This window comes from Squalius cephalus (genome assembly GCF_949319135.1).
Source record: "Squalius cephalus genome assembly, chromosome: 19".
Taxonomy (NCBI): Eukaryota; Metazoa; Chordata; class Actinopteri; order Cypriniformes; family Leuciscidae; genus Squalius; species Squalius cephalus.
In genome coordinates, this window is record NC_137140.1 from 9,071,002 (window position 1) to 9,081,753 (window position 10,752).

General features: G+C 36.3%; 1 protein-coding gene across 1 annotated transcript; it reads right to left on the minus strand.

Annotated features, from left to right (window-relative positions):
• Window positions 1-325: 325 nt before the first annotated feature.
• pgap3 (post-GPI attachment to proteins phospholipase 3) lies at window positions 326-10,627 on the minus strand. Its single transcript, XM_079851586.1, has 8 exons — window positions 10,183-10,627; window positions 8,184-8,281; window positions 7,913-8,065; window positions 6,832-6,894; window positions 6,640-6,701; window positions 6,402-6,538; window positions 3,900-4,104; window positions 326-715 (listed from the first exon to the last, which is right to left on the minus strand). Exons 1-8 carry the CDS (start codon window positions 10,385-10,387, stop codon window positions 652-654), a joined length of 987 nt encoding a protein of 328 aa, XP_079707712.1. The 5' UTR covers window positions 10,388-10,627; the 3' UTR covers window positions 326-651.
• Between the last annotated feature and the right edge of the window lie 125 nt (window positions 10,628-10,752).

A 10,752-nucleotide genomic window follows, 5' to 3' on the forward strand; every position in this document is an offset into this window, starting at 1 on the left:
CAGCATTGCGCTATCTGCCGGTAGCTCATGGTATTGCACCCTAGGAATTTAACCGTCCCGCGTCTCAGAAACAGAGCACACTGCTCACTCATAACCCCTTCTAAGTGCTGGTGTTCAGCACATTTATAGTGAACGGATGTTTCAAAGTAAAACTCAGTCTACCTCTGTATATCTCTGAAATATGTATACACTGCAGGGTCATTAAATCACGCAACACAAATGTAGACGGATATGAATGGGAGATATGAATAACTTGTGTGAAGATATTTATCAGCAAATGTGGTGTTATTAATCAGTGCACCTTTTTAAAAGAATGCTGTGTTGATAAAGTGGCGTAGAAAGGCTAATTCACTTCTTAATTGAAGGCAAAGCTCAGTGAATGCAAACATCAATCAGGTTTCAGTTCTACAGTACTGTGGCACATCTTTAAAACCTGACCAAACGACAACCCTTTCGGTCCAATGCAAAAATAAAATAAAAAGTTATGGTAAAAAGAAAGTGTAAACACAAGAAAAACATTCGAATTTGAAACTTCAGCCCCAGGACACGTGCCGGAAGCCACAGCGGCTGAGGCCTGGCTCAGTCCGGCTCGCACTTGCCCTGATGGGAAGGATATCAGAGGAGGGGTTGGGGTTCTGAGACTGTTTCCTCCTAGTCCAGTTTCACTCCAGGCTTCTCTGTGTTGAGGAGGTGAAGGCTGTCGTCTATGAGAAAACTACGAGAATGAAAAAAACAAGGAAAACATACAATGTAAAAAAGATTTTCAAAGTTGTAAATATAACAAAGATTATTGGAACAAATTTGACAAGAAAATACTTTTTCAGTCTTTCATGTTTAATTCAATGCGCTACTCTGCATTTCTTTATGGAAGCTTGTTTCTGCCACGGAATAAAACAATTTAAAAGATAATTGCGACTTTTTATCTCACAATTCTGACTTCTTTTCTCTTAATTGCAAAACATAAACTCGCAATTGCGAGTTATAAAGTCAGAATTGCGTGATATAAACTCAGAATTGCGTGATATTAAGTCAGAATCACGAGATATAAACTCGCAATTTTGACTTTTTCTCTCAATTTCTCTCTATTTTGCAATTCTGACTTTATAATTTGCAATTGTGAGTTTATATCTCGCAATTATGACTGTACACTCACCTAAAGGATTATTAGGAACACCATACTAATACTGTGTATGACCCCCTTTCGCCTTCAGAACTGCCTTAATTCTACGTGGCATTGATTCAACAAGGTGCTGAAAGCATTCTTTAGAAATGTTGGCCCATATTGATAGGATAGCATCTTGCAGTTGATGGAGATTTGTGGGATGCACATCCAGGGCACGAAGCTCCCGTTCCACCACATCCCAAAGATGCTCTATTGGGTTGAGATCTGGTGACTGTGGGGGCCATTTTAGTACAGTGAACTCATTGTCATGTTCAAGAAACCAATTTGAAATGATTCGAGCTTTGTGACATGGTGCATTATCCTGCTGGAAGTAGCCATCAGAGGATGGGTACATGGTGGTCATAAAGGGATGGACATGGTCAGAAACAATGCTCAGGTAGGCCGTGGCATTTAAACGATGCCCAATTGGCACTAAGGGGCCTAAAGTGTGCCAAGAAAACATCCCCCACACCATTACACCACCACCACCAGCCTGCACAGTGGTAACAAGGCATGATGGATCCCTGTTCTCATTCTGTTTACGCCAAATTCTGACTCTACCATCTGAATGTCTCAACAGAAATCGAGACTCATCAGACCAGGCAACATTTTTCCAGTCTTCAACTGTCCAATTTTGGTGAGCTCGTGCAAATTGTAGCCTCTTTTTCCTATTTGTAGTGGAGATGAGTGGTACCCGGTGGGGTCTTCTGCTGTTGTAGCCCATCCGCCTCAAGGTTGTGTGTGTTGTGGCTTCACAAATGCTTTGCTGCATACCTCAGTTGTAATGAGTGGTTATTTCAGTCAAAGTTGCTCTTCTATCAGCTTGAATCAGTCGGCCCATTCTCCTCTGACCTCTAGCATCAACAAGGCATTTTCGCCCACGGGACTGCCGCATACTGGATGTTTTTCCCTTTTCACTCCATTCTTTGTAAACCCTAGAAATGGTTGTGCGTGAAAATCCCAGTAACTGAGCAGATTGTGAAATACTCAGACCGGCCCGTCTGGCACCAACAACCATGCCACGCTCAAAATTGCTTAAATCACCTTTCTTTCCCATTCTGACATTCAGTTTGGAGTTCAGGAGATTGTCTTGACCAGGACCACACCCCTAAATGCATTGAAGCAACTGCCATGTGATTGGTTGATTAGATAATTGCATTAATGAGAAATTGAACAGGTGTTCCTAATAATCCTTTAGGTGAGTGTATATCTCACAATTATGACTTTATAACTCGTAATTGCAAGTTTATATCTCACAATTCTGACTTCTTTTCTTGGAATTGTGAGATATAAAATAGTCCAATTCTGAGAGAAGAGTCAGAATTGTGAGATAAAAAGTCGCAATTGCCCTTTTTATTTTTTATTCAGTGGCGGAAACAAGCTTTCATACTTCTTTGAAATTGTTAGTAAAATTTACAAGCAAGTGAAAACTGTTTCAAAGTAAATCCTACACCAAATGTTTTCAGTAGATATGTTTCCATCCAAAGCGAATAAAGCACCATTTCCATCCCATGTGTTCAAGAGAACAAAATCATCACATCCTGGAAAATTGGCACAAAATATCTGTAATAAACATGGAAGTTGCTGGAATCGGGGAAGCCACTGTGGCTCTTTTATCCTACATCATAAAGGAATTTTGCCTCATAGTGTGCAGACAAAACCAATCAACACTGTCATGTTGTCTTGCTTTTGGATGCCTGGTGTTTGTGAACACAATCATATGAGGCAGTTCTGGGAGGTCATTATACCAAATCATTTTGATGACAGACTTTGGCCACATTTGAGATGCTGTGCACTGAAACTGATCCACCGGTTAGTCCGGTTATTCAATCACATCCTTTGTTGAGGCAAAGTTGCGCATTGAGGGATTTATTCAGTAAATGTGTTTCCATTGTAGTTTAGGCAAATGTCGTATTATTGGATAAAAAAGGATGCCAAAAGTGTTTTATGGGCATCTTTAAAATGTATGCACATCTTGGGGTTTCCATCCAGCATTTTTTATTGTGATATCCCAACATTTGCATAAAAATATGTGGATGGAAACATGACTATGTCTGTGTAATAGTTTAATATGGGGGCAAAAAATATTATCTGTAATTTAAGGAAATCAAACAATCAAAATTAAAATTTGTCAACAAAATAAAGCACAAAGTGATCAGATATATCTAAAGTAAAATTAAATAGAAAAAGTAAGCTATAAAATCCATGTCAAAGAATTTTTTTCTAATATCATGCCAGTCATTAACTCTTCTTTTCATAAATATCAAATCAGTCTTTAATAATCAGGGCAGGCAAGAAGTAGCTTTGTGGTGGTGATACTAGACATTCAACACTAAACTGACTTCAGCCGAACAATGCCACTATTGACTTTTTTAGAGCTGCTGTACAGCAGAATTTAATTCTGTTTACATCATTGATAATTAATTTCCTGTTTATTACTGTAAATCTGCTTTGAAACAATCGCTATTGTATAAAGCACTATATAAATAGTTTTTTTTTTTTTAAGAATAATTAACCTAATGGTACGAAACTTTGTAAAGGTTTTGGCACTGGCTGTGTGAACAAACAAAAGAAAAAAAAATCATGGATATGATTTGAAAAGGTTAAATGGTCCTGAAAAAATTGTCACTTGTATTGTTCGCGGTCAAAAATGACTGCATTGGAAATGAATGGGAGACGAATTTAACAAACAAAGATAACAACCAGACACAATGTGAAACAAGCCGTGCATGTGTACCTGTAGAAGAGGAAGTGGACGGGCACGGTGCTGAGGTGCCAGACGGCATGAGCGTCTAGAATCCAGAAGAGTGGAGGGAAATCCAGCAGCTCAAGCAGGGCAAGGCCATGCAGTAAAAGCACCACCATACCACACTTCCACCAGTACGGCAAAATCCTCCGGTTCAGCCAACACCAGCACAGCCACCAAAACAGGTTTATCATGCCTGTGACAGAAGCACAAGATCAGAGGGAAAGACACATGGGTTAGAAACTAATACCTATTGTATTCCATTACTGTTGGAATCTTGTTTTTAAAGTATTACATAATGTAAAGCTGGTTTTGCACTGATGCTAGACTCATTCATGTGTTATGAATATATATATATATATACATATATATATATATATATATATATATATATATATATATATTTTTTTTTTTTTTTTTTTTTATTATTATTCTTTTATGTTTGGATTGCATCCATCAGGCTCCAAATAAAAACATAATATAAATCAAATTAAATTTTTGTTGTAGAGAATTTAACTGGATTACCAAAATAGGCATCATCATAGGGTTATGTTATACATAAACATATGTCAGTTAAATTTCCAGAAAATGACTATATTGTAATATAAACTGTTATACTGTGAAATAAAAATACTTTTTCAGTATGATATAAGTCATACTGTACACTTATTTTGGAAACGCTGCCATTTAAGTTAACACCTTTTTTCACAAATATCACATTTGTATGGTGCTTATTAATGCATAGTTTATCACACCGAGCTGACGCGACCAATCTTTGTTATTAACATATATCCGGTAAAAGGTAAAATAACAACATAAACAGTGCATATATAATAAAACAAATAATTGCATACAGTAATAAAAAATATTGTGAACTGGTTTCGCTTTTCATTCTCATTATTTTAATGGGGAAAATATTTTTATGTGTAAAGATGTATGGTGTAATTTAATGTTATCAGTGCTTTGGCAATGTAAAGCTTGCAAATAAAGCTACTTGAATCTGAATCTAAAATGTCAAGTGAAGACCTTTTTGTATTTACCCAGACCTAGTATTTACACAACACTGAGTGTGTTTACATACAACAAAATGCTTAAAAATTATCCAAAATAAGCACCCTGTAAAAAACTATTTTTAAGGTTTGTATGTAAATATCAAAATAACACTGCATAAAACCTGTACATGTTTACATGAGGTTTTGAAATGATAGATCTACTTAAAAAATGTTGCAAAGCTGAACAAGCATTTACATGCAAAGATTGCACTGTTCAATAAATTGACTGAGCTTTAATTACATTCAGTATGAAACCACATTCATTTTACTCCATTAATGTGACATTTTTCTGAATGAAAAAAATATTTTAAAATATAGGTCATGACTTGATTTAATTCATTTTTTAAATTATTTAAATTTTTAATTTAATTTTATTCAGTGGGAATTGATAGGTTGTGAAAAGCACCTATTTGATTCCAGAATGTAAGTTTGCAGTGGATTGTGCAAAAAAAAAAAAAAGCTTCTCCCCTGATTTTTTATTTGGAACGATGTACACTGATGAATCATTCACAATAAGACCATAAATATTTATTAAGATAATTTATTAAAGTGCCTCTGTTATGCTATTTTAAAGGTTCCTAATTTTGTTTTGGAGGTCTCCAGCAATGGGTTTACATGCATCCGAGGTAAAATGGAATTGAACTGAATTAAATTGAATTGAAATGAAAATGGAAAAGGGAATCCACATCACCTCTTTTTTTTTACAGTGTCTAAAATGGTTCGATAAAGGATCTGGTCTCTCTAAACCCCTTCTTTCCAAGAGCCTACTCTGCTCTGATTGGTCAGATGGCCCAGTCTGTTGTGATTGGTCTACTGCTTGTAAGAAATAAAACGGCCATTATCATATCTGAATTTCGGCACCGGAGACTTCCTCAGCGCTTGATACACAGTGAATCGAACAGTAACGATGGCATTGGCTTTACCATATCAATTTGAGCCAGAGTCTTCATCCTTTGGAAGTGCATGCAAAGTGGATTTGCTTTCGCAGCGCAGAAAACTGCATCTACTCAACATGTCGACAAAACTCTTCTAGGCCTCAGATACAACTAGTGTTTGAGGGCGGGTCAAAGTAGACGTTGTTCGTGGGCAGCCAATGAAGACCATGGATGGCATTATGCACATTTTTTACAAACCTACTGTACATAAGTTCGATTTTGGGAGACAATAACTTCATTTATCGTGCACTTTGATCTTTGAAGCTTTCAGACCTTTGACATTCACAAACAGCTCTATTACACACTAGATGAAAGGTAATATCCGAAAAAGCATAATGAGGCACTTTAAGTAAACAGAGTCCATTCATCACCTGTCCCCCCCCCCCCCAAAAAACAAACACTTGCACCATTTTTACATAACCTAACACGTTATCAGCTGAGCCTATCATAATCACTGTAAAATCATGCATGTCAACACACTTACTGTGGAATTCACAACACCTTACCTATAGTGGCATTGGCAGCCATGTTGTACCCGTAGTCAAAACTGACGAAGGTCAGATATGACACATGAGACGTGAAGGCCAGAATGAGCAGAACTCCCACCATACTGGAAATTGCAGGCCTGCGCAAGCCCAGCGTCCTGAAACAGAAATATTAATCCTCAAATCACCATCATAAACAGAGTTCAACAGCACTGCATATTGTCAATCGACCGTTTATGAGCATTTCCTGTACACACACCTGACGCAGCACAAGTAGATAGAGTAGAGAATGACAGCTGACGCACAGAAGTAGTCCATCTTCTATTAAACAAAGACAGAAAATCTCTATCAATGCTTTGGCTTTGGACAAATATTTTTGTCATTAATGTTAATCCAAAAATGCAACAAAAAAAATTTGAATTTGTCTTTGAATCATTTTTTGAAAGGTTACCTCTGTTAGATAGGTGTCTCTCGTGTGGAACACTGTAGACCAGAACCACGCGTTCAGGGAAATCTGCACAGAGACACAAACATGCTTGAGCACAACTTACATTTACAGTGGGGTCCAGTTTCACTTGAAGAAAAAGTGTGTTTTGTATTTTTCTGGTTGATTTTTTTTTTTTATCACAATAACAATATAAACTGAAAATTATATATCATGAATTTCTGAATGTTTTAGTATTAGACCGCAGCACTGGAGATGACATGAACAAAACTGATCATGTGATCCAGCATCATTTCCTAATGTTCCAAAGAGGATCTGACCATCTATACAACATGATCAGAGTCACCGGATCAACGCCACTAGATTAGTGACCAAGAAATAGTGAAAAATCCTAATATTTTCCCCCTTATTTACACCAGCGATTTTGAGACTGCAGTTTTAAGGAGAAAATATTCAGCAATGGTGTTGACATGAATTTGCACATGGTTTATCTTAAAGCATATTAAAAACATATAAACAACATTAAAAGCTTGATTTTCGCCACAGAGGGACTTTAAGTACAACCTAACACAGTAACAATTCAAAAGTAATGTCTTATGGACCAGTGTGTTAGTCAACACCCACTTTGACCAATTTAGTGAGTCATCAGACTAATTCAAACTGAAACTCATGAGTTTGAAAATGATTTTTGAGTCATTTTGACATTTGACATTAATTGAACAAGTTCATGCAAATGCAATTCCAATGGTTGTGCTTTATGTTTGCTTTGCATGTAACCAGTGAGAACATCACAATAGGAAGACACGTCATCTATTTTATTCCACACCACTAGTGCTGCTCGATTAATTGTATTTCAATCATCATCATGTTAATAAAACAACATTTATACATTTATAGTGCAGCCCAACGCACTATTTCTCCCCCATTCCACTGAATAGTGCAGGAAACAGAGCAAGAATGCAGAAATTCTGGAATCATTCATGGAAATCATTGTCCTTCAGTTGCAACATATTTGGGAAAAAAATAAAAACTACCGGTAGTTATGAATAAGAACTGGTTCTGGGTACTAGTGCAGACACTGTCTCACCAGTGAGAAGGCGGTGATGGTGTGGTACATGGGGCTCTGACGAGGGACGGCGCTTCGGTATCTCAGCAGCATCAGCAGACACGCCAGACCATTGAGCAGAGACGCCAGTGCAGATGCAGGCTCCTCAAAACACAGGAAACGGGCAAACGGCCACTAGACAAAGACACAAGTAGAATCAAGGTAAAAAGTACAGATTTATTTTAAAGGCTCATAATGATGATGATCACTAAAATTGGTCTCCTTTCACATTGGTTGACATTCTGACACTGACCTTCCCGTGAAACTGTGGTACGCTGTATCCCTCTGCCTGGTACAGACCCACGGTGGTCCACATGCACTGATACCTGCAGTCATCACGACACGTCCAGCCTGAAACATCACGGACTTCAAATCATCCATTGCACAGGAAAGGTTTCAGGACTAAATTTATTCTGACATTTCATTAACTTACAATACTAATCAGATCTCATCAAAAGTTTTATTATACACACAATTAATTGGAAGTCTGAACACAGTCTAATCAACATTATGACACAAACTCCATCGATTGAGCTTGAGATTGAGCAACCCTTTTCAGCAGCGCTGGTTCCGGAAGTATTTTCATTCATTTAACCCATAGGGATTTTAAAATAGTCTTTGTTAAAGAGTTATAATATGAGCCAGTAATCAAGCCAATCCGATACGAGGTGAATCACAACACTACAAACTTTGATTTGAAGCAAACAAGTTTTTGAAAATCGGACAAAAAAAAAAAAAAAAAACACGGTTTTAGCGAGGGAAATAACTACAATCCCAAAATTTATGGAGGAATATAAAACTACTCTATTACAAATGTTATTCAGCATGGATTTTCAGCATCATAAATTTAAAATATGACATATAGAGATATGAATAATATATACATATTTCATTGCTTATACTTTAAATGAAGATATGTCTTAACCACAATGATATGAATTCAAACTGAATGTTTCTACTCAATTAGCCTATAGGTTTGAAGATGTCTAAAATGCACATTTAACTGAATAAAAACCCTGATGAATTACAATTAAGGTAGTATTAAATATTATAATTTTTAATTTATATTAAAAAATATATATAATAGCCGCTCAGGGCTTTCTGTGCCAATTCTTCTTACCCCAAGGCTCTATTTTTATCTTTTCACTTAAAAATAAAACCTTTTTTTTTTTTTTATCCACAAATAAAAAGATTAATCCCTCCAGTATTCTTTTAGTTGTATTAGTCATTTCATTATGTGATTTTTGCATTTTTTTGTTAAATATTGCTATGTATATTTGCAATTTATTCAAGGCTCTATTTTTATCTTTTCACTTAAAAATAAAACCTTTTTTTTTTTTTTATCCACAAATAAAAAGATTAATCCCTCCAGTATTCTTTTAGTTGTATTAGTCATTTCATTATGTGATTTTTGCATTTTTTTGTTAAATATTGCTATGTATATTTGCTATTTATTTAGTTTTTAATTATCTCCAGTTAATTATTTTAGTGATTCAACTTATTTCAGTATATTCCCCAAAGCAACATTTCACAATGTTGTTTAGTTAAAGTTAACAAAAAATTATATTTTATTTTATTCCAATTAACAGAAATTGTTTTAACAGTTTTAATTAGCGATAATAAACCTGAATCCCTCATTAAAAACTGGGCACTAAAGACATTGTCATTCAATTTAATAGAAAGTCAAAGATCACTATTTTCACTATTATAGAGATATTAATTAGATCAGTAACCTCACTGTTTCAGCTGACTAAATCTTAAAAATGTTGATATTCAGTTGAAATTACAAAATTAAGAAGAGCATAGTCTTTCATTAAATGTGTGGGGATTTTTCTGTGTGCTTTAAGGTCAAGAGAAAAAATGAAGGTGTTGGTGTGTGTGTGTGTGTGTGTGTGTGTGTGTGTGTGTGTGTGTGGGGGGGGTCCTTCTTTCAATAGGACAAAAAAAAAAGAAGCTGTTCCTAGCTAGTTTAACTGGTTTAGTTTAACTGGTCTCCAGCATGACAAAACCCCTCTAAAGTGCCCAAAACCCCCTTTAAAGTTTTTGTCTTGATTTGCATATTTTCATAAATACTCATATCAAGATGTACATTAACTACTGTTCAATAAAATGTGTCCATGAATAATTGAGTATACAAATTCTTACTTTAATTTATAAAAATAATAAGACACATTTTCTATTGAGATTTGCAGTTTGCAGAACACTCAAATAGGTTAGTAGCGTTCCCCAATACGAATAGGTTAGTATAGTACCTGTGAGTGCCATATATGGAGGTTGAGCGGACTGGAATCCGCGCAGTCGGGCCCCCGTGCAGTTCGTCCGGACACATTGTTTGACGCAGTCGCGGTAGACGGGCTCTTTGTCCCCCTGAGAGGCGCTCGCAGGAGCGGACAGGAGAAACACCGCGGCCGCTAGAAACATCAGGCGCGTCATGCTGCTGTCAGTCCGTCCGGTCATAAGGCACAACAGTGCAACATCAGGCCATTACAGCGAGTCTAGTGAGAGTCTCATTGACCGAGCATGACAGTATTCTCCTCCACAGTGTCTTTTGTCTTCAGTTATAAATAAGCACCTTTCATTCGCTGCCCGGACAACAAGTTTCATAGACAAATCACAAGCGAAATGTTACATTTCACTTAAAGACAAACCCGGAAGTGCAAAATTAGCGCGCATGCGCATGTCTCTCACTTTCTCTCTTGCACACTACACACAATTATTTATCTGGCAAATTAATGAATGAATGATCCCAATCTAAAATTATTACATTGATTTAAAAGACTGATTTGTTGTTGTTGTTGTTACAATTGAAAAACATGATTGTT